At 39.8% G+C, this 23,587-nt stretch overlaps 1 protein-coding gene across 1 annotated transcript; it reads left to right on the top strand.

Annotated features, from left to right (window-relative positions):
* Positions 1-826: 826 nt before the first annotated feature.
* Positions 827-18,447, top strand: WDR75 (WD repeat domain 75; the record flags this gene model as incomplete). The annotated part of the gene is made up of 21 exons (XM_082001303.1): positions 827-912; positions 1,085-1,214; positions 2,099-2,164; positions 2,838-2,931; positions 3,643-3,767; positions 4,098-4,168; positions 4,740-4,856; positions 5,416-5,504; positions 6,415-6,573; positions 6,858-6,917; positions 7,007-7,122; positions 7,597-7,769; positions 8,582-8,745; positions 10,934-11,117; positions 13,006-13,100; positions 13,524-13,619; positions 14,207-14,376; positions 14,963-15,022; positions 16,103-16,246; positions 16,327-16,418; positions 18,240-18,447. 21 exons carry the CDS (start codon positions 827-829, stop codon positions 18,445-18,447), a joined length of 2,499 nt encoding a protein of 832 aa, XP_081857429.1.
* Between the last annotated feature and the right edge of the window lie 5,140 nt (positions 18,448-23,587).

Here is a 23,587-nt window from a genome sequence, read left to right as displayed (position 1 = left end):
CAGGTCACTTCTGACAGTTTTCCTTCAGACATGGGAACATTACGTCGTCAGTAACTCGGCAAACTCACAAATCGTCCAAGTCAGTGAATAACTGGTGTTTTAACAAAGCATATCGATCCATTTCTTCTGCTCAGCCTTTCCTGCCCACTTAAGCAAGGAATTTATGGATTTTTTCCCCTCAGATTATCATGCCCGCGCAATTCCAGACCAAACCAGAGGGCTTTCCCTTGCAGCCACCTGGCAGCCTGTGCAGGGGTTCAGCAGCCGCCCCCTGGGGATCAAAAAAGACCTATGTGCTTGGGCGACTTAGAGCGAACAAGAGGTGCTGTGCATCTGCAGGTGCCAGTCGGACGATACCGCTAGAGCGGAGCAGTACCGCTCCTCCCGAGCTCCCTCCGTTCCTCCAACATGAAAATGGAGGAGGGAGGCCAGAGCTAGGGGAAGGCGAGGGGAAGCTTCTGTGCGAGGGCTGGACTCGGCAGACGGCCGGGCTCTCCCCGATGGGCGGCGGCGGCAGCACCGGCCCGGCCCAGCCCCCCATGGCTCCCCACACTCACCGCCTCTGAAAGGAACGCCCGACGCGGCCGTTAACGGACGGCGGACTGCTCTGAGGCGCCGCGAGAGCGCACGAGCAGCCCGCCCTCAGCGCGTGCGCAGCCGCGGCGCCAAACAGCGCCGGCGCGAGACTGCCTCACCCGCCATATGCCGAAGGCGGGCGGAACTTCCCGAGGAGCCCGGGCACCATCGAGTCGTGGTGGAGGGCGGAGCGAGAGCGGCCGCGCTCGCCGAGGCAGGGGTGAAAGGTCGGGGGTTCCGTCGAGGGAAGATGGTGGCGCCGGCGGCGCTGCGCGTGGTGCGGTGCGGCGGCAGCACCCTCCACGGTGCTAGGGCCGTCTTCTCCGCTGATTCCAAGTAAGGGGGGCCGGGGCACGGGGCATGCGCCTTCCACCTTTGGAGGGGGACTCCAGAGCTCTGCAGCGGGGGCGGCTGCCGGCTGGTATCACTGCGGCCTGCCGTTCCCCGGGGATGTACGTGGGTTCTTTCTCCCACGGGTGGCGGCGTAACGGCTTTTCTCCCCTTCAAGGTACTTGCTATGCGCCTGCGGCGACTTCGTGAAGATGTACAGCGTGGCCACCGAGGAGACGCTGCGGCTGATGGGCGGCCACGCCGACCTGGTGACGGGCATCCAGCTGAACCCACACAACCATATGCAGGTTTGGGGAGGGGAAGGTCTGGCAGTGGGGGTGCTCCACCCCACTCGGCCGAGCTTAAGTGGGCCACGCGGGGGCTGTCCCGGGTGTTCGCGAGTTGGGTGGAATTTGAGAAGGAGCTGGAAGCGATGATAGTTTGTAGAGCTAATGTTTCCCTGAAATCTGCCTGGAAGAGTAAACCCTATGTCTGTTTTCTACAAGAAAAAAAAAACCCACAAATGAAACATCATGTGGATTACACTCGTTGAATAGAATGACAGCAAAATGGAACTATCAGCAAAATTTTCTTTTTTTTTGATTGGAAAGGGAAAAGAAGCATGTGAGAAAATCAGCAACACTTACTGTGATTGGTGTTTGCCCCTCTCTATCTACTTATACAGATGCAGATTTTATGAAATCCCTTTAATTTGCCCAGTGGTGCTCTCTGTCTAGTGGCAGCCTGCCTTCCCTGTTCATTGCTGCTCCTGCACTGGCTCTCTTTGGGTTTGCTTGGGTTGTTTTGGTGTCTATATATAAAGAATTATTTGCCAAGATGGACTGCATCTGCATGTTATCTATGCAAAATCTGATGCAAATGTTAATACATATTCACAAAACGGATATCTGTGCATACTCGGTTAGTTTTTAGTGATTAAACACAAATAGCTGTTGTTTCTTTCACACTTCATGAAAATGTATATTTCAGACTAGAATAATAGTGTTGTATTTCCATTGCGCTTTGTTTGAAGGCAGCACAACGCTGGTCTGTGTCCTGGTTTTTTTGATGATTCAGCCACTCGGAATTGCAGTTCCATTGATCAATCCTTCAACTTTTAAGCTGTGAATTTATGTAAAGGCTGGCTTTGATATATTACTTTAGTGTATATTTTTTATTTTTTTTTCCTCAGCTGTATTCTTCCTCTCTTGACGGCAGCATTAAGCTGTGGGACTTCATGGATGGGATCCCCATTAAAGTATGTTGAGTTATTCCTGTTGAGCACACGTCAAAATTATCCCTGACCTGTTGATAGTGAATAAGGATTTCTGCAGCTGTTACTACAAATGGGCACAAATCAGTCTGAGATGTGTTGTTCTGCCATTAACGCAGCCTGAAAGCCATCTTCTTGTGGCAGTTGACGTGTGTGTGTCTGTAGGAGTTCGTGATGATGCAGAATCTTTTGGCGAAGAAGAAGGGTTATGTATTGACATCCTAACTTTGCCACTTGCTGCAGTTCAGAGTGCAGTGTGGCTCTTGGGGAGTGTGCTGCAGTTTGTGATATGCCGATAGGAATGGATATGATGGCTTGAAAATGTGGGCTGCTAACTGCCCTCTTGCTCCCATTTTCTGTTAAATAGAGGCACTTTCCCATAGGTGGGCCTTCTGCTTTGTCTTAGGCATAAGGGACCTTCAGGTTTTTCAGTAAATCTGATGTCTCTCATTTTCTTTGTATTGTTTTAACATTTATATTAGTCCTTTATAGAATAAAGGTCTTTTTATCTCTTTTAGAACTGAGAATTTTAATTAATACATCAGGCTTCCCTTAAAGCACATGTGTTTTCTTTGTTGTCAAAACTTAGCATTATTCACTGTTGAAAACCATACGCATACGTGTAATAGTTGTTGACCTCCTCTTTTTTTTTCTTCAGAGTTTCACTGTAGGATCCAAACTTCTGGCACTGTACACGCTTGCTAGTTCTGAGGACTCAGTGTTTGTTATAATTCCAAAGAGTGGTGAAAGAGGTACAGTATGATTAGCATCATCCTTGTCATCTAAGTCATTCTGTGTCTAAGCTACTGTCATGTCAGTGAATAGCATGCTGCAAGAACGTGCTTTAATAGATCTATGCTTTAATATACTTCTTAAATCCTATGACAGATGTCTGCAGTCCTGTGTTTTGTACCTTTTTTCTGTTTTCATTCTAGGACATCCATTTCTTTAATGTTTGTCTAGAAGAGTGCTTTTTTGAAGCATATACTCCATGTATTTGATGTGTTAGAGGCAATGAATTTTAAGCAATGCTTACCATGATATAGGGTATGCTACAGTACTTGAGACTACTCTTCCATGTTAAGCAGTATTAATGTAAATATTTAACAGCATGCCTAGACATTTTTTCCTAGAATTTTGTCTGAAATAGATATAGCTTGACCTTACTATATATAAATGTCACTTCAGAGCAAGAGCAAATATTATGTGTTTTTGCTTGGTTTCTGCTTACAGTTGCACTAGTATCCACTATCTAGTTCTCAATCTTCAAAACTATTGTTTGAATCAAAATTTCTGAGGCAGCTAATTTTTGAAAGGTATAACAAACTTTTTCACACTTATAAAAAATACTGGAAGGTACTAACATGTTAGTTTTAAGGTAGAAGAGGTGTAAATCCCCTTTGTAAGGGGCATACATAAACTTGTTCATAAAAGCCTTTTTATAACAGATTTTCTTTGGTCAGATACATTCCAACTGGTCTCAGTTAAGCTGACAAAAGCAGCAGGCCAAGATTTGGAAGCCAAGGAATTGTCGGTGGTTTTGGATGGTGTGGATGCGTCACCGAAGCGTATTGCATTTGGAAGAGAAGTATATTCACCTTTTGGGTTTTTTGTTCTGTTGGGTGTTGGTTGGGGTTTTTTTTCCCTTTGAGATGAACTATATGCTGTTTATGCTTTTATACAGGCACAGCAGCACTGAAACAAAACTAAAGTTAAATGAATCTGTGTAAGAACTATGCTTTCTTTTATTAAAAAAACAAAAACTAAACACCACCACTTATAATAGGAAAATATTTACTTAATATCAGCTTCATGTTATGTCCAATTTTAAGTATTTTTTAGTGAAACACGATTATTTTTTTCTTTAGTGTGTAAGAACATAATCTGTATGTCCTAATTTGTTGTTTTATTATAACAGGGTGAATATGTGGCATCAGTGAAGGACCTTGATCTCAAAGTTTATTTTTTTAAACAGAAACAGTTGAACAGGTAAGAATGAAAATGTCAGGTATTGATTCAGTCTGTATCACAAATGTTTGTTAACTGGTGAGGTGTGCAAACATGATTTTATATTTGTCAGCAACCATTTGGTTTTATACTGGAGGGAATGTAGTCACTATGTAAGAAGCTTCCCGTAGAGGCAGACAGTGAGGTGCTGCAGTGGCATTGGTAGCTTACCTTTTCAGCACAGGCATGTATTTTTTTTCAGGTAGATGGTTAGGCTGATGCTGGACTAAAACAAGTGACATAGTTTGGTCAGGGCCAAAACAGGGGCAGGGGAGGAAGGGGGGGGGAGGAGGGGGGGAGGGGAGAGAGAGAGAGAAGGAAGAAAAAGTATTTATTTCAGCTTGATTGAAGGCAAAGAACTAATGAAATAAAGAGAAAAGTAAGTCTGTCACTATTTTTCTGGAGAGTACACGTAACTACAACAACTTGGAGATGTTTAATTTTGCTAGCCAGAATTACTTTTATGTGCATTAGCAGATCCTTTTGAAGCTTTGTTTAAAACAAAGCAAACCCACAAGTCATATAATTAAAGTTACTTTCTTAACTCTTGAAGGTTTTCTCTAAGTGCAACAAAGACAAAAAGTGGAAACAATCGCTTCACTTGCATAGCATGCCATCCTACGGAGGATTGTATTGCAACTGGCCATGCTGATGGAAAGATTCGCCTCTGGTATGCATCTTGTGATGTAACTCTGTACCCCATAAACTCATGTGACCATAGCAATTAAGTGAAACCTAAGCAAACCAGTCTAATTTGTCCTTAGCGTTGCCATTTTCAGAAGTCATAATGAGCAATGGGCAAGCTCTATGAAGCTGCAGTACTGACATTGACTTCACGGTACAGCTTCAGTTAAATGTCAAATAAGAAAACATTCCTGTTAAGCTATGCTCCATGAATCTAAACTGTATTTGAAAAAGGTAATGCAGGAGCAACTGAAATAACTCTTCATGGGCAAGTAGAGTCCTAGGGAGAGCACACTATTGGAATTGCGTGGTTAAGAACAATATGCTTGAAACGTTGTTCTGCAGCGCTGAGTTCTCAGTATGTCTAAGATGCGTGGTGTGCACTGCTAGCATGGTTATTTCCCTCCCTTTGTATCTCTTGAGCGTACAAGAAATTCTAGAAGTTAGAGGAGAGGATGGTATGCTTGATTCAATACAATATTTCCTTTCGTTTGCTCTGTTGTTGATGTTGTGCTTAAAAAACTGTTCTGTTCCTCCCCACATAGGAGGAATTTCTACCACAAGAAGGAGTACATATTTTCCACACTGCACTGGCATCATGATAGTGTCATGGATCTAGCTTTTTCTATAGAGGGTGAGTAAAACAAACAAGAGCAAACAAACAGTCGTTGTCTGTCCATCCATCAGTGTGTGTCGTCCCCGAGCTCCGTCATCCCTGTCCCCCATCCCCAACAAAAAAAACCCTTCAAAGTCAAAGAGTTGCAGCAGGGAAGGAAAAATCAATAGAAGTTTGAGTTCGCCCACTTATTCATGGATTTCATGAATTCATTGGAATTCATTGGAATTCATGGAATTCATTTCATGAATTTCTAGAGTTTTAAATATGTTCAGGAAGGATTTAAATAAAAATGGAAGCAGTTGTTATTTTTTATGTATTTTGATTTGCATTCATAATGTCAAATATCTACCTTCTGTGGCAGAATGTAAAATCTAACCTGTCCTCTTACCTTTCCCCCACGCCTCCACTCTTCCTTCCTCCCCTCTTTCATCAGTAATACTGATGGGTTCTTGCCAGAGTCCTACTTGCATCCAAATAAAACAAGCCAGTCTTCTCCAAGCTCAAATCTAGTGGCAAAAATACGGTTAACTTTTACCTGAATGGTGTGATCTGAACTATTCTCCTTAGGATATTTCTTACTGCAAAGTACTTCTGATAGAAGGAGAATAATTCAGCTATATTCTAACACAAATACTCAGCTGGTTCAGAAAGTAATGGGATCTACTACTTCCAAAGAATTGTTTAAATTTTAGCGTAGGCACAAATTCTTGTTACTTAATCCAAGTTTCTCTAGCAATTTAACGTGGGATAATGAGAAACATGTCTATGTGTCTTGCCCAGGCGAGTTATGATGAATAATTGCTTTGTATGTGACAGTTTAGGAAAGGTTTTTGAGAAACCTATGTTTGTATGTCATTGTAAACGTGCATGCTGATGCTATTTTTTTTAAGCAAAACCTATAACTGCATTTTTATTACTGGAAAAGGAACCAGCTTCCTGAGTGGCGGAGTTGAATCTGTTCTCGTTCTGTGGCGCAATGAATCAGACCGCCAGAGGGATTTCCTTCCTCGTTTGGGATCTGCTATTCAGTACATCTCCATGTCATCTGATGGCACGCTGTGTTGCACCTTGCATACAGACAACAGTAAGCCAAAATATATTTTATCACTTAATGCAAAATGGAATGCAAATCTCTATGAGCTTTATTTTGCTAATTTCAGCTAAATTAACAAGATACTACATTAAAGTTCTGTGAAGTTGCCTGGTGACTGCTCTAACTTGGCTTTCCACCTTGATGTAGGGGTGTCATAAATTGAGAAAAGATACATTTATAGGATTAAGTATAGTTGGTTAAGGTCCCTTCCCCACTGTGAGATGTGGTTACATTGCAGAAGCCTTTTGCAAGACTTTATCTGCTTTTCCTTTCAGGAATTTCAATAATCAACAGCAACCTAAGATTTTCCAAAAGTATTCAAGGGCTAATCAAAAGTAAGTGCAATAAAATTTATCTTCTGCTTTGAGGGAAGAATGTGTCACTTCCCATCTTAGGTCATTTGTCATCTGCCTTTTGTTTCCAGGTATGGATGTTAAGACTGGTCTAGTGGTTGATCCCAGAACCAAAGCTTTGGTCCTGAATGGAGAGCCAGGTCACTTGCAGTTCTATTGTCTTCAAAGTGACCAACAGCTGTTCAGTGTAAGTTGGACGGGATTGTACTAAAACTTGAATGTATTCAATCAAGTAAGTTATACATCAGAATTTATTGGAAGAGTTAATATGTCAAACAGGGAAAAAAGCTAGCAGCTATACCATAAGACTGGGTGCCAAGCTGAGATGTTTTTGGCTTTATCGCAAGCTTCTATTACTTGTTAAGCATAGCTGAATGTTGACGCTTTGAACAAATGCTTCAAAACAGTGTGCTGTTCCTGTTAAATGCCAAAAATTTCTAGGTAAAATCACTCTAAAATATCTTCCTCTTTTTTCGTTCTTACATGTAGCATTATTGTGGCATGTACGTGCCCCAATTATGCTTGCCCTGCTTTTTTGCTAAAAAGCCCAGTCAGTTTTAGTCGGTGCTTTCAGAACATCCCTTCTCCATCGTTTTATGAATGATATCTGTAAATCTACACTTGCATTTTGAAATTTATTTTTGGTCGTCTTGTTTTGCAGTTGGATATTGTGCAACGACAATACATTCATCAGGCAGGTTTAAACCAAGCTGACTTGGTAAAAGTTGCATTTAGCGCGCAAGGCAAGTGGTTAGCAACAGTGGAAGAGAGAGAAGAAGTAAATGACCCTGAGTTACAGTTGAAGCTGTGGTTCTATGATGAAGAAACACAAAGGTAACTATAATAGAGCTGGCCTTCTGGGTGTCCAAATTGTCATGCAAATATCTACATAGGCAGAGTTTTTCCCAGATCAACTAATAAAATTCTAGGGAAGACCTTAGGGAGTTTACTATGCATGCTACACACATCTGAAAAAATGCAGAGTGTTGAAGTAAATACAGATTGGAAATAATTGCTCTGAATCTAATTTACTTGTATTAATCAGACAAGCTATTTTAATCATGGGAATTGAATTCACGTATTTACTTGGTATTAAAAGTCATGGACTTGATGTAATGGTTCCATAGCTTGTTCAGTTTTCCTACCTTTGTCTAATCATTAGTTGATTATTCTTTCTAAGGTATAGAAGATTATGACTTTATTGTTGATTTTTCTTATTTTTTTTATTTTTGCTAACGTGCATCTGGTTCATACACTTTCCCTGATTTTCTTATTTACAAAAAATATATATATATTTCAACTGTAAATTGTTTTCTTAATAAATAGCAAAGCAAAATAAAGCAGATCTGTGTAGTAGCTATGTGACTGTGTCTAAGTACTGGAAAGACTGCCCAGAGTTCAGGCTGAATATCTGAGTGATGCTTGCTTAGTGGGAATCCTTTCTCAGTGCTGGGCTGCAATCTCTTTCACTGTATGGAAGTGATTAGGAAAATCTGATGTGTAAATGCGATACCGTTTAGCTATCTTAATTAGGCAAACATTTCTTTGATTCCTCCTCTCCCTGCTCCTTCCAGAATCTTAAATGGAAATATTCCCCAAGTTCCAAATGAAATAAAATAGCAAGGATCTGTTTTCTTTTCCTACAGTTTTAAGCTGAATACTAGAATAAATACGCCCCATGAGGACCATATAACAGACATGTGCTTTCGTGACATGGATGGATTGGAAGATGACTCGCTGATATTGGTAACAGCTGGCAGAGACCGTGTGTTTAAAGTCTGGGTGATGGTAGAAGACACTGATCCGGAGGGTAAGTATGGTCAAAACATAACTTACTCTTACTTGCCACCTTGTAACATGCTATAGAAATTCTGTCCCTAACTTCATCCTTTCAGAACCAGGCTGTTGAGTCCCATGCATTTATCTACTTCTGCTGCTGCATGGAGTATTGTGTTCTCCTGAGCATCATCTGTGATGGAGTTCTCTCATAGGTTTGCAGTATTAGGGATTAATACGGAGGTTCCTGAAATAACAAAGACCTTGCTGAGCCTGCTGCAGAAGCGAATGGCAGCCTGCGTTGATTGTTTAAAGGATAGTTTGTGGTAATGATTTTTCCATGCTGGGAAAATGGATTTTTGTCATTCCTCTGGGTATAGCCTTTTTATTTGAGGCTTTTGCTCAAGGGAGCAGGATGCAAAAATGTGATACTAAGTTTTAGTTGACAGTGTAAAATAACTGCAATTTGCCAATCAGCAGCTCCACCACTTCGGAGTTCATTTTTTGAACATCCTGCCTTTCTGTTAGGTATTTGAAAATCCTAGAATGGGTATTTAGGATCCACTTCCAAGCTACTCGGGTAACCAGATTTCACCGTGAAAATGCACGCTGATGTTCACTTGTTTCAAGCAGAACAGCTGAGGGATGTGTATTACCCTCTATGCCTTTGGATGTGAAATAGAAAAGATTTTGCGCTGCCTAATTTCCTTTTACTTAAATGTTACTACAGTACCAGGCACACTTAAGTGAGCTAGAACTTTCCTGACGCTTGGGAATCTTATCTTTTCATGTTCCCAAGTAGGTGTGGTAGTGGTCTTGCTGAACTGCTTGCAGTTTGGTAGTGTGTTTGTGTTTTCGTGGGCAGGTGAGAACCTTATCACTTTTGATTGGACAACTTAGTTTGCTAAGTTGACTTTGTCTTTCCAAGCTGTTTGCACCTCAGCAGTGATGGCTCATGAGAAGAAAAACAAAAGCTTGTATTAATTTACTAGGATTTATGTATATATTTACTTAATAGCAACTCCCTCAATGGTATCTGAGAGGTTTTGGGTTTTTTTCCTTTTTTAATTGTAAGTGATTCTAAGCCTAGATTATATCTTAACTTAATGAGCAGATACTTCGATCTTGAGTACAGTGTGGGCTGGGGATGAAACCTAATGGATTCAGTTTCCTTCAACAACATAGTTTTGCATCTGCTGAGTAGCCTTATCAGGGTGGTGGGGTTTTTTTTGCGTGTATTTTTTTGTTTGTGTGTTTAAGTGATTATACATAGAGTTCTGTTTCACAGCATATGTAAAAGTACAAATTAGTGCTGACTTGTGGTGTAATTTGCCGGGGGGGATAGGGTAGGAATGCTTCAGTAGAAAGATTCAACATGCTGCAGCTTCTGTGCAGCAAATATTAATAAACTAATTAGTTCACAAGTAGAATACACTCTGGCATGTTTTCATTTGCAGATCTCTCACTGTGCCTCTAGATGGTGACATGCAGTTTATAGTAGTGAATTGTTTCTGGCTTTTTTTACAGGCAGTTCTTTTAATCATCAACTCGTAGCCATTATATAAGGGATATCTTAGCTTAGGGTGAACTTATTCTCCTTTCTTTCCTCATCTTACTTTATGTTTCAAAAGCATGCTGTATGAATGTATTTATACTGGGAAATGTATGTTTTGTGGTAAGTACATCAATTTGTTTCTGTTTATTTTATGGTCATTATCAACAATGGGAAAGGTATCCCAAATGAATGCACTGGCAGGTTAACCAAGACAAGGACCCATGCTGATGGGTCACTTTGTGGTCCTCATACTTTATGTAAATGAACCATGAGTTTTGTTGGACTCAAATGCAACCTGTGTTAAAATTTTTAGTAACGCTTATGTTCTTGCTACAGTTTTAAAAGAAGAGTATGTGTCAGAACTCTAAATGTTGAATCTACTTCAGTATCTTTCTTTTTTTCCTTTTATCTAACGTCTACCTATTCGAGAGCACAGTTAATGTAGTTGGCAAAGGAAACATGAATATTGTACTATGTCAATCTCAAGATTCACTATTCAGATGCAAAACTGAGGACAAATGGAAAACCTACTAAATGTTTTTTGTACTAGGACAGGACAGATTCTCTGTACTCCTCAAAAATGTGAGCCTATCTTACAGCCCTAATATTTGAATTCTTCTTTCTTCATGTATAGACTTGAATTAACTAGCTTGTTTATTCAATGCAGCACAGCAAAGTGTGAGCTGGAGCTGTGACTTTGTAGGCAGCTACCACAACTACCAAGCTACTAAATGCTGTTTCTCAGAAGATGGCTCTTTGCTTGCTGTTAGCTTTGAAGAAACTGTCACTGTATGGGATTCAGTTACGTGGGATCTTAAGTGTACGTTTTGCCATCCACCTGGCAAAATAAGGTATGTTTTTCATCTGGCTTTTTATGTCTTTCTCGAACTCTCGGAACAGAAAGAATCAATTCATAGTAGTCCAAGACCTTGAATGTGTTCATATAAATACTGAATTTAACGGTATTAAGTTAACATATAGAAAAGACTCTAAAATGGCTTTTAGGTGGTTGGTAATTTACTGTTAAAAATAATAAGATCAAGCTTTGCAGTTTCATCTTCTTACTTGCTTATGACTCCTGTACTGCCGATACTCAAGTAGTATGTTAGTAGTGTGTTAGTAGCCCTTCTCTTTTTCTCCATTGATATAGGTATGAATCAAAGTACTGAAAAAGTATAAACAGAAGTAGTTTGTTCTTCATTCATGTATGTGTGCATACAAATGGAAATTATATCAATAAACTGTAAAGCCATATTGACCTTATTATCCGTATTATAAAACATATACCTTGACCCTTTCTACCCCTGTTGGAAAAATCCCCATTTGCCTGGCAGACTATCCCAGCATGCTTCATTGTGTGCTTGCATGATAAAAGACATAGTGAAGGCTTAGGTACTCTTCTGTTGCATAAGGATAATGAGGAATGGCATAGGTTGATGGTAAAGATAAAAGAGAGAGACTCAAAGAGTAGGACAGCCTTAATATTGGGCTTCCTGGACTGTGCAAATATACAGCAGTTTCTGATCCAGGTAAAGTATCACTTTTCTTATGATAATGTTGAAAAAATAGGGCAATAGGTGACCTCACTGATTCACCGACTTAATCTCTGTGCCAGATCTCTCTCTAAACAATTTCTGAAACAGGAAGATGCTACAAACCTACTTGCCACCCTTTCAGTGCTAAGGTTTTTCTAACTGCTTCTCATACTCGCTTCTCTAACATTACTGCAGTAATGACTTGGAGATCCTTCATATACCTGCTTCGAGGAAACACCCAAAAGGGAAGGCAAAACATTGCACAGTCACAATGTTTTAAAGACTCTTGACATAAAGAATCATAGAAAGATACAGAGATTTCTCGCTTGCATGTTTTTGTGTGTATGTTTGTAAGCTTTTCTTTTGTGTGATCCAGTCCCTTCTGTTTATACTGGTCCTCTAAGATTAGAAATTGAGAAACATTATTCTAACACTGGTCTGCAGCAAAATTGCGGGAGGCATGTCAGCCACATCTTTACTGTGTCTCTGGGGAAGACTTCTCTTGACAGCTTGGCACAGTGGCAAGATTTTCCCAGGCCAGTTGCTGCTTTTGTAGCCTTTACTATATGGCATATTAAAAAGAAATGAATTATTCTAGGACTATATTAAATTACTGTATTAATTGTATAACTTCAAAGGGCTATGTTTTAATACAGAAATTCTGTCCCTTGCTAGCTTTTTTTTAAAACATTCTATAGCATTAGAAATCACAAGGCTGTCCTATAATTCTCAAACAAGAGAATGAGAAATTAAAATAAGTGAAAACAAATTACACACTTTCTTCAATTGGAGCAGCCTATAAGAATAACTTTGTTTTGCTACATATCTCATTCTAGTGCTTAGAGCAATAGTAGGAATTCTTTAAATACGGAATTTATTTTCCAGTCACAATGTGAACACTTACTAGTACTTACAGGTTTGTAACTTACTTAAGAACTTAAAATCACTCCTTGAAATCAGAATGTTGTAGGAATGTGTAATCCTTCTAGATTTATGCATACTTTTAAATCTCCCAGACCTATCTGTTGGTTGTGTGTGAAAGGTGAAAGCCGCTAGAGGTGAAAGCCAAAAGCAAATTTATCCTGACTTAAATCAGAACTAAATCTTAACTGAATGTGTTAGTGACTTGTGAATCATTACTACATAGAGAAACACAGATGAAATCTGAAGGTCGCTAACTTGTTTTGACTTTTTACTTCTATAGGAACATCTGCTTTGGGAGATTAACATGTTGCAAGTACCTTATTGGTGCCACTGATTATGGCTTTCTGTGCTGCTGGAACCTGCTCAGTTGTGCATGTAAGCTGAAACATATGCTAGAGTAGTAACACTTAAGGCTTGAATTTACTATGAAACCTTAAAATAATTCTAGTTTGATTCCACGTTGACCCACTACAAAATGTCCTGTGGAAAATGTAAGGATTTTGATACTTCAGCCGAGATAGTATCGTGTCCAGCGTGCATGTGCTTTGTGTGCATGTGCAGAGTAGATTCTAAGTTAGATGATTGACAACACAGTAATAGCTAGTATTTTCTACATTTGTGTAGGAGTTCATAGTATTTGTGTATTTTTATTCATCTGGGAATAAGTGAACTTGCATGCCTTTTCCAGAGGTTAAGGCCCCGCATGTCATTCCCGTTTGACCTTTTGTTTGGCAAAGTAGTGGGATAGAACTGAATGCCACCTTTTCATGTCTGGCTGTTGCTGTGTTTGCTTTTCAGTGGAATGGAGTGCCCACCTCAATGTCTTAGTTCTGCAACCTGATCCCCTTTCAGAACATATTGCTGCTGTCTCATGGCTCTCAAAAGAGTCCAGCTGTAAGTACAAAAGCTTCTTTGACAAGTAATAGTCAGTGGAATTTAAAACCGTGAAAGCATAATTTCTAGAAAAGGTTTTCTTAGAATTCAGCTCCATGAAAGTCATAAGACAGACTTGAGTCTGTGTTCGCACCTGTGGAAAACTGAGCCATGTCTGACAGCAGCAGTCAAGCAAAGCATGTTGGTTCCCCATGTTCCAACAGCTAGTTTCCAGCACAGGATATAGAACAGTATAAACCATGGTCTCTGGGTGAGGGTCTTGAATGTTCTTGACCCTCTCCTGTAAATGCAAAACTGTGGTTGAACTGTACAGCAACATTTTAGAGCTTTCATTATAAATTATGATTATTCCTCCTAGAGCTACTGTTCTACAGAAAAGTTAATTTCCAAGTATGTTTTCTGGATTGTAATACTGTGGAAGGTACCTACTGTTATGCAGTAAGGTTATCCAATTATAATTCCTGCAAACTAGTGCTTAAAAGCAGTCCTGTCCAGCCCTTTACTGGCTATGATACACAGGGCTTTGACAGGTATCAAGGAAGGTAAGAATTTCATGATTTAAAGAGAAGACATTCTTGGTTTTGCAGTGTTTGTGTTTAAACCAAATGAGCCTCGGCCAATCTATATCCAGAGAAACCTTTGTAAAGAAAAGATCCAGCTTGCTGCCTTCGTTCCAAGAGACGAACCTGAAATGATTGGCTCAGAAAAATACCTTTGGCTAAGAAGATCCCAACTTTTTTTTCTTACGGATACACAAGTAAGAAGTGGTGATTGGCAGGCACTTCCTGGCAAAAACATATTTTCCTGAATGTGGATTAATATAAATTCAGAGTTCTACTGTTGAGTGCAAGAGTTTCTTTTTGTAATTTCAAGGCTGTACAAGCCATACTTTGTTCATTCTTAAGAGCTTTCAACTGCCAAAACAGCTTAAGTTCAAAATTGATTATTAGCAGTAGAAAACCAGTAAATAGTTTCTGCTGCCTCATTTGTACAAGAAACTAGTTAGTTTGGGAAACATTGCCTATGCTGTTTAACTTAAACAGCCACCTGTAAGCTGTATTATTGCTTATTATCCGAATGTTTCATATGATACTCAATTTTCCCTGTAATATGTGGGTGGTTTTTTGTTTGTTTTCCCAAAAAGTCTATATAGAGCCTCTAGGTCCATTCCTGCTTCCTTTCAGTTTCTTTACAAACCAAAAAGGAAGAGATTTTGTTCGTTTGCCTCTTCCACTTGACTGACAAGAGCTTTTGGGCCAGTCAGAAGCTTATGTAGGCAAGGTATGGAAATATGGAAAGCAGTTGCACCTACTATAACTCTGCTACATCATTCTGTATTTTAGGAGCTAATGACGCTTAGCACAAAGTCCCTAGAAGAAAGGCTTACACCGTCAAGCAAACAGGTATAGAACAGTTCAAAATTCGGTTGGTGTTTGGTTTGTCAGATTCAAATTCCCTTCTGTCATGAAAATGCACACCAGATCCTTTGATGGAGTTATAGCCACTTAGCTGAAGGGGCAGTAATCTGTATTTGTGTATTTTTGGACAGAATTGCTGTTTGTAAAAACCTCTAAAAAAAGAAGCATGAGTAAGCTACACCCTCCTTTTCTCACTTCCCCTGAACCAAAAAAAAATTATACTTTCCTAAAAGGATTCAGGTTACACAAATGAGACAAAAACACTTAATGTTTGAATAAGCTTTTTGCTTATCTTTTGTTTCTTTAATGCTTGGAACCTTGAGCGTGGCCTGAACTGCACTTGCTGGTGAGGATGAACAGTTGTCAGTCAACTGTGACTTATCAGTGAGAAGGAATTTCAAAATTACATTCCAGTGTGTACTTCTGTGGAGAAGCAGTCTGGGAAATTCACGTTTACCCACTGAACAGAATAAAACAGTAGCACTTGATTGATTTGGTTGGCTAGATAAAATAGATCGTAGTAGAACTTAAATCTTTCTAATGCAAAATCCAATGGGAATGTGGTTATAAGCAGTCAGTTTCTTTGGAGGCTGGGGGGAATAATTTGGTAGTTAGATTAAGGTATATTGATCTAGGAAAATGCCAGGAGGCATGAAGGCATGCCAGAAGGGAAGTTGCTATGTTTTGCTTCCAGTTACGTAATTAAATCACGTGGCAGGTGATGCTGGGATATAAATGATCTTTTAGTCCTAAGTGGAATCTGAAAGCCATACTTAATTTTTCTGGCACACACATCAACTTCTGTATTTAGAAGTTAGTTGGTACATCAACCAACTAAAATCTGGTGCCCTTGAATCAGGTCCTGGAGAGTTTTTTTTACTTCTGCGTAGGACTCTCTCAGGATGCCTGACAGAGAATGAGTACAAAGAGCCATATGGCTCAGTTGAGTTAAATTTGAGTGTAGTGTTTGGTCACCTAGGTTGATTCTGAATTTTGGTAACTCGGTGAGATAGAACTTAGATTTGTGACACTAAAATTCTACTTAAAACTTTCACCTTTTTCAAGCTGGCAGTAGAAGAAAGTCTCCCTGTGACCCCGTTTAGCTTGCTATTGGGAAAGCACAGACGTCAGCAATCGCAAGAGGATATAGACCTTGGAAAACTAGTTGTTCATAATAAGCATGAGCAAGACTCACCTGCTGTCAAAGAGGTAGGAGTAATTACAGTAAGTGTACAAACAGAATCATGACAAACAAAAGCTTTCATAAAGCTTCTGTTTTATCTTTTCAGCTTTTGCACACTCCAGCACATGTTTTGCCATCTGCTTCCTTCCTCTGTCCCATATTTATTAATTCATTGCTCATCTCCAAAGAGAACAAAAGGTAAGAAAAATTGAAGAACTCTCCTTAGTTACTGAAGTTATTTTAAATTATGTACTTTAATGCCTAAAAGCAGTTTTCCAACACTCTTCATTCTTCTATTGAGATAAGCTAGTAGAACACTTCATTGTGGCAAGATTTTTTTTGTAAAAGAACTGTTTTCGGGAGAGATACGGGCTGGCTTAGTCTTTTGGCTCTTTTGTTGCTGTTATTTATGGTGTTGTTTGGCATAATGTGCTTCTATGCAAAACGTTGCCTTTGGTACTCAAATGTTCTTCATTAATTAAACTTTATTCCAGGGATTTAATGGTTTTAGTGGTATTCTTGGATAAGTGTCAGATTCGCAACTTCATTTGATATTATGATTACTTCCTGCGTAATTCTTGGTTTAGCTTTCTAGATACACCAAGTCCTTAGGTTTAATCTGAACAGTTTGTTTAGAACTCAAATTCCATTCTATTAATTAAGGCACAAAATATGAGTGTATACTGTGAACACAGTTAGCTAAGCTTGTCTTACAATACATTAATCCCAATTTAATGGAATAGTTTGATAGGTGCTTAAAATGTATGGTACCTTGCTCATCTGAGATCGATGTATGCTCCTAGAAAATAAATGTAGGCACTGGGATTATGACTGTAGTCTTGTAATAGGATTAATATCTTGTCACTTACACTGAAGCCAATTAAATGCTTGCATTTTTTGTGCCATCTATTTTTTTAAAAGTGTTATATGTTACTCTACCAAGCCAGAGTTGAAAATCTGTCATTGGTAGCAGCTGCCATTCTGAATTTGCAAAGACCAGTGAGAGGATGGTTTACTGCCAGGGTTTACCCAGAGAAAAACACCAGTTTTAGTAGCTTTTGCATGTGTGTTGTATTGTGCTGTAACAGCAATATAATCAGTTCTGCTACGTTGTGTTGGCCAGTATTGCTAGCTTTTTTACTGGATGACACAAGTAGCAGTCTTACTGTCACATCAACAAAACACTGCCAAAAACCTAATACAAGGAATATATAGGAAGTTGCATGTAGTATGGAAGACTTTGGGAGTTCAGTGGCCTGTGTAAATAGCTGCACATGTAGAGCTTGTACTTTGACACTGGTAATTAGTATGACTGCACATTTTAAAGGTACATATAAGGGCTGTAGGATTGGTCTCCTGAAGAATGACAAGAATATATCAATGTATAGTTTAAATTTCTTATTCATGTTAAATCATTTTATTTTCCTTGGCAGTAAATATTAATGTATTATATATGTTTCACCATTTATAGTTTGTGAATGATAAATAGCTTGGATTCTAAGATGATTTTTAGGAGACCAGTACTGTTCTGCCATGCAGGTCATTCTTAATGAGATCCAAAATATTTATACAACAGACATTTGAATTAAAACTATTAATTACCGCATTGAAACTGGTAACTGTTCCCTATAATTCTTTGGAAGTATGCTTTCTACTTCAGCACAAGTTTAACTCTTGAAGTCAGAAGAGTACAGCCACTTTAAGCACCTCCCTATGTTAAAAAAACAAACACAAAACCGTTTTTTTCTTTTCTAGTAACAGTCTACATATTGTAGCAATTTTTAAGACTAAGTGACCTTTGTCAGATTTGAAAGAGAAGAATGGCCTTCTTGAATATTGTCTCATCTTTCACTGCAACCAATGTTTCTAATCCTGTAGGAGTGGGAGATTATAACTTTTTACATAATGCTAATCTGACTGTGACATTATGTATTATATTTGGAGAAAAAGAAATATTTTGTTTTAAAGTACCCATTAATTTCACGAATTGGGTTGTTTCCAATCATCTTCCTCTTACAGTGCTGAAGAAGTTGCTGATGAAGTAGAAATGGAAAGTGAAAAAACAGAGGATGATTCGGATGAGGAAAGAGATGTTACTGGAATGGAACAAGAAGATACAAATCCTGTAGAATTATTAGGAGAGATGACGTGTAAACTGTCTAAATCCCAGGAAAAAGAGTTACGAAAACTGAGAAAAATGGACTACAGTTGGATATCGGCTTTCTGAACAGACACCCTATGTTTTTTATACTGTAAGATGAAGCTTTGTAGATTAAATATTCATCAAAAAAATCTTTCAAGTCGTTTGGCCATAAATTTTAGCAGCTTCTATTTCCATAAGAAAGGAGAACTGGAGGGAAAGCACTGAAGTTTTGAAAAGCTGGTTCTGTTCCTAGTGTATTACTGTTTCTCTGCGACCTTAGAAAATGTTTAACCTGTGGGTTTTTTCCCTTTGAAATGTATTTAAAAGGCTAATAGCAAAACTGAGTTCATTATCTGACTTGCGATCAGTTAGCAAAGTGACAGCTAAGCTGCTGAAAATCTCTCTCCTGCTGAGACTGGGCTACTGCTGCCAAAGCAACAGCAGCAAACAGCTTTGGTGAATAAGACTGCTTAATTCAAGATCTGGTAGGGAAACCAGGACAGTTCTTAGTATACAGGTGAGCAACAAGTCTCCTCCTCACAAGTTCCTCTCTAGCTGTTGAGAGAGGTGACAAATGTTTTATTATGCCTGATTCTAAAATATAGATACCTAGGTGTTTGCTGCTGCTATAGAGTACAGAGGTTCTTAAGCATGTGGTACCTACATGTATCAGAGCATGATGAAGCGTTTCCAAACATCAGGAAAACTGCACCATGTAGAAGAAGATGTGTCTGTTTTCCTGACAGCCAGCTTAGTACTTAGTACGCCTCTCATGCATCAGCTATAGTTTCTGTATATCATTTAATGATACATATCAGAGTGTATACTTTGTTTGAAGTAGTAAATTTGAGGGCCAAAAAGTGAATACAGTCTCCTGTGATGTTGCAGCATGAAGGCAAGCTGATGGAAACTGCACAGGTCACTAAAAGCTCTTAAGGAAACAATATTTTGTTAGAAATAGTCAGATGAAAAATATTGGAACGGTGCACGATACTTCAACTCTCGTCAATGAAAACCATGCTCTCCCTACTTCGCTACTGCCTTAAAAATGAAGTGGAGGACCCTTTCCTTCCTCTCCTTTTCCAACACCATATCTTGGAAGGCAATGGGTGGCAACACTTTTTTTCTTTGGGGGGGGGTGCATATCCAGGCTAAATCTATCACTTCCATCCGTGGAGTCCAATGGAAAACACTGAAACTCAGCCATGGGCATCAAGGAAAGCAACACAGCATGATTTTGCTAGAAGGATTACTTCACATTTTGACATGAATGCAAATGTTTGTTTAGAGTAAGCAGCGCTGACCCTTGGTACATTGGCAAGTCAACTATCATTCACCTCTGTATGAAGCAGTTCACAGACTGAAAGCCAGAGACTAATGTTGTAGCATTAGCTAGAATGTGACACAGCGCTGACTTCACCTGTAAATTCAGCAATGAGGTAGTCTGTATGCTGGGGCTGCCATGGTGAGGGTGTGGGGTGGGTTCTCTTGTTTTGTTACATGCTGGTAACCAAGTATTGCTGTAACGCATTTCCTGTGTGTTGCCTCACAGAGGTAGGGGAGGGTAGAGCTACAGCCACAGCCACCCATCCTGCTCACAGGCAGGTCAGACCCTCCGTCTGCAGAGGTCTTAATCCCTGGAAGATGGAAAAGCTGCCTTTGAGCCAGGCAGGCTGCTGCCCCTGGAAGTATGCTGGTTCTGTACAGGTCCAAAGAAAGCCACCATACAGTTCCCGCGCTGCCAGGTCAGGAACAATGACGTGATCCCTCGCTGTCAGCTATGGCATACGGATACAGCCCTTCCCTGAACCTTGGCAAGCCTTGCTCGCCGATTTTCATCTACCGAGCTTGTCCTTGTGACAGCCTGGGATGGTGCTATTACCAAGACCATGTGATCTTTGCGTATAAGTGTCACAGGCAAGAAGCTTCCAGAAATAAAAGCCTTATATGCATATCTACATGCAGTAAAAATACAAACAAAAATACACACTTGAACAGGGTGCTCATTTCAAAGAAGTCGGAGACAAAGAACACATACTCTAGAATATATCAACCATTTGTAAACAGGCACGGCCCTGAAAAGAACTATTAAAAATAAGCCTACCACTAAGTCTGAGTGCTGGCTGAATCAAAGTCCAAAATTCTTTTAAAACTCATTATTACAGAAAAGTGAGAAAACTAGTGTACTATTTTTGTTCTGTAAATTTACAATCATATGGATGTCAAAACATGGACATGGGAAATAGAAACACTCTTCAGTAGGTATTGCTTTACATAAAGACCCTTACTTAGAATTTGTTTCATGCAACTTCGAGTGAACTGTATGATAGCACATTACACAATCTATACGCGTGTTGTACCAAAAACACTGGTGCATCAAAGCCTGGTATGGTGTTATTGTGTCAGCAACCCTTCAGTGCAGCTGTAAAGGTAAGAAGGAAATCTCAATATTTGTAAGTGTGGGACTTTTTTTAAATTCCTAGGTTCTTGTGGAAGTATAGTGCTTTACTAGAAAACAACCAGGTATGAACAAGAGACAATTTAGACGCGATTCAACATCCAAAGATGCAATTTAGTGTTGTGTTGAGGCAGTAGAGCAGTGTGTTAGGAATCTCCATCAAGCAAAGATAGAGTTGTTAGAGTTAAAGCTTTCTAATTTTTGTCATTACTAGATTTGTTTCGCTTTGCACACTAGATTGAATGTACTGGGATAACAAAGAGAGCCCTCACTTTGTAGTTTTGTGTGTATGTTTTTTTTCTACTCAAGCAGGAAATACATTACTGATTAGAGTTTTACTACATTTAGTAGGCACATTCTGACCAACCTTTTTGAAAAAGGCTTCTGAAATATATTGCAATTACAACAATGAAGAATTCAGAGGGAGGGCTGCGACTCGTCTGTCTGTGCCTGCTTTGGAATGCTTTATCTTTAAAGCAGTTGTTTTCTGCTGTTCAATTTTTTTTTTAACTTTATTTACTGGGATGCCCTAAGTCAAATCTTAATTTGACTTTTTGGCTTCCTGCTTCTTCCTTCAAAAAATAATAAAATCCTTATAAAGTATGGTTTTTATCAGGAAGATTTGACACAAAAGACCGTTGAGAACAAACTTAATTTCATGATTCCAGTTTCATGATAAATACATCAGGTAATAAAATATCTCTGCAACATGCAGAGGTGTTCTATCCCGGTTTCAGCTGGGCTAGAGTTCATTTTCTTCCCAATAGTTGGTATGGTGCTGTGTTTCAGATTTGGCATGAGAACAATGTTGGTAACGCACTGATGGGTTTGGTTGTTGCTAAGCAGTTGTAGTGCTCATACGGAGTCAAGGACTGTTCAGCTTCCCGTGCTCTGCCAGCGGGGAGGCGCACGGCCGGGACAGCTGATCCAGCCTGGCCCAAGGGCTATTCCCTACCATGTAACGTCATGCCCAGTACATAAACTGGAGTTGGACGGGGGGTGGGAATCTCTGCTCGGAGACGGGCTGTCCGTCACTGGGTGGTGAGCAATTGCTGCATTTGGCATCACTTGTTCTTGTATATTCCTTTATCAGTAATTTTATTATTATTTCCTCTTCCTTTGTTGTCCTATTAAACAGTCTTTATCTCAACCCATGAGGGTTTTTTTCAGATTCTCTGCCCCATCCCACCCTGGGGCAGTGCGGGGAGGCGAGCCAGCTGGGGCTAAACCACAACAAGAGGCCAGTGTTAAACTACGGGTGCCTCAACCCAGGACTGCGGTTTTCACAGCAGTCGTCACAGCTTCCCTTAGCCTGAGGGACGGACCACGCAAGGGGGGCAGGACGCTAGAAGGGGAATTGCTTACTTCACAAATTTCCCACTCAGACACGTGGTCAGAGAAACACAAGGACCTGGAACTTCGGCAGCTATGGAAAGCTTTATATATTATAAAAAAAATAATTAGATAGGCAAGGCCTTATGAAGTATATCACAGCACCAGGGTTTGACTGGGATGCTGCTTCCCTGTGACACTATTCTAAATGCAGAGGAGAGGCGACCAGTAATTTTAGCCTGCTGGTTCCAGTCAAGCATAGTTCCACAGAGACTGAAAAATCACTGCTGTGCACTGGTATTTCATGGCCCCAGACTGGTTACTAATAAACAGCAGCTCCAAAACACACCCTGCTACTCGGTGGGCAGACTTGGCAGGAAAGCTACGTTAAAGGCTTTAAACTACTAACCAGTGGTAGCTATGTTTATTTTCAGTTGTTCAAGAATAGGGGGAAAAAATAAGAACTGCAAATTGTGCAGCATGTTTTAGCATCACCTGGATCTTTGTAGTTCACATGTGTTTCTGCCTAGCAATCATTTGGCTGTCCAACCTTGGGGGAGCCTCTTTCAGATACCTCGATCTGCCAAATCCCAGTATGCAATGAGCCTTTTAAAGCATGCGGTAGCAGCCAGAATTAGAATCGGCAGGGAATAGGACAGACGAAAACAACAACAACTTGAAATATAACTCGAGGGGACTTCAACAGAACTAGTCCACCCTCCTGCCCTGAAGCAGAGTAGCTGAGATAGACAAATATCTGTCAGGAATAAGTATAATTCTGTAAACCTCTAATAAAAGTTATGCTACCATCTATGTAATCTGTTCAATGCTTACTGATTCTGACAGTCAGTTTTTCCTAATAAAAGTAATCTTTCTTTCCTGCAAAATTTCTATTCTATTCTTCCATGTTTGTTGTAAACTTCTTTGATAATGATCTTCAGGGAAAAAAAAATGAACGCATGCTCCTCTGTTTCCTTTACACAAAAAAAAATCATCTCCTTTAACCTTTCATTTTTGCTTTTCTCTAGGCCCTTAGAAGCATCAGAATTATCCTCCAGACCTCCTTTGGACTAATTGCTTGCACATCAAATATTGTTCTAATTTATTATAATTACAGGGGCAAATTTTGTCAGGGTCATCTAATACTGATAAATGTTTCTGGGTAGTCCCACAGCCTGTTCTTTCTCTGCTCTGGCTTGTAGCCCGTGTTGATTACCTTTAGTATCTGCTGCAGTCTTTTTTGGTGAGGGCAGAAGCAAAGGCAGCAATTCATACCTCGGCTAACAGCGCAGCGTTACAGAGCAAACACCGCTTCAGATGCGGAATCTCTGCAGGGCAACATTCTCTGTGGATACCCCCGCTCGGATCAAACAGTGCAGGCACTAGTTTTGGCCTCTGCACAGCATTTCTTCGGGGAGTTAAGTACTAGATTAT

This window comes from Phaethon aethereus, assembly GCF_964289735.1.
Source record: "Phaethon aethereus genome assembly, chromosome: 6".
Classification (NCBI taxonomy): domain Eukaryota; kingdom Metazoa; phylum Chordata; class Aves; order Phaethontiformes; family Phaethontidae; genus Phaethon; species Phaethon aethereus.
The sequence above is the reverse complement of the archived record's forward strand: the minus strand, read 5'-3'. Positions and strand labels throughout refer to the sequence as shown.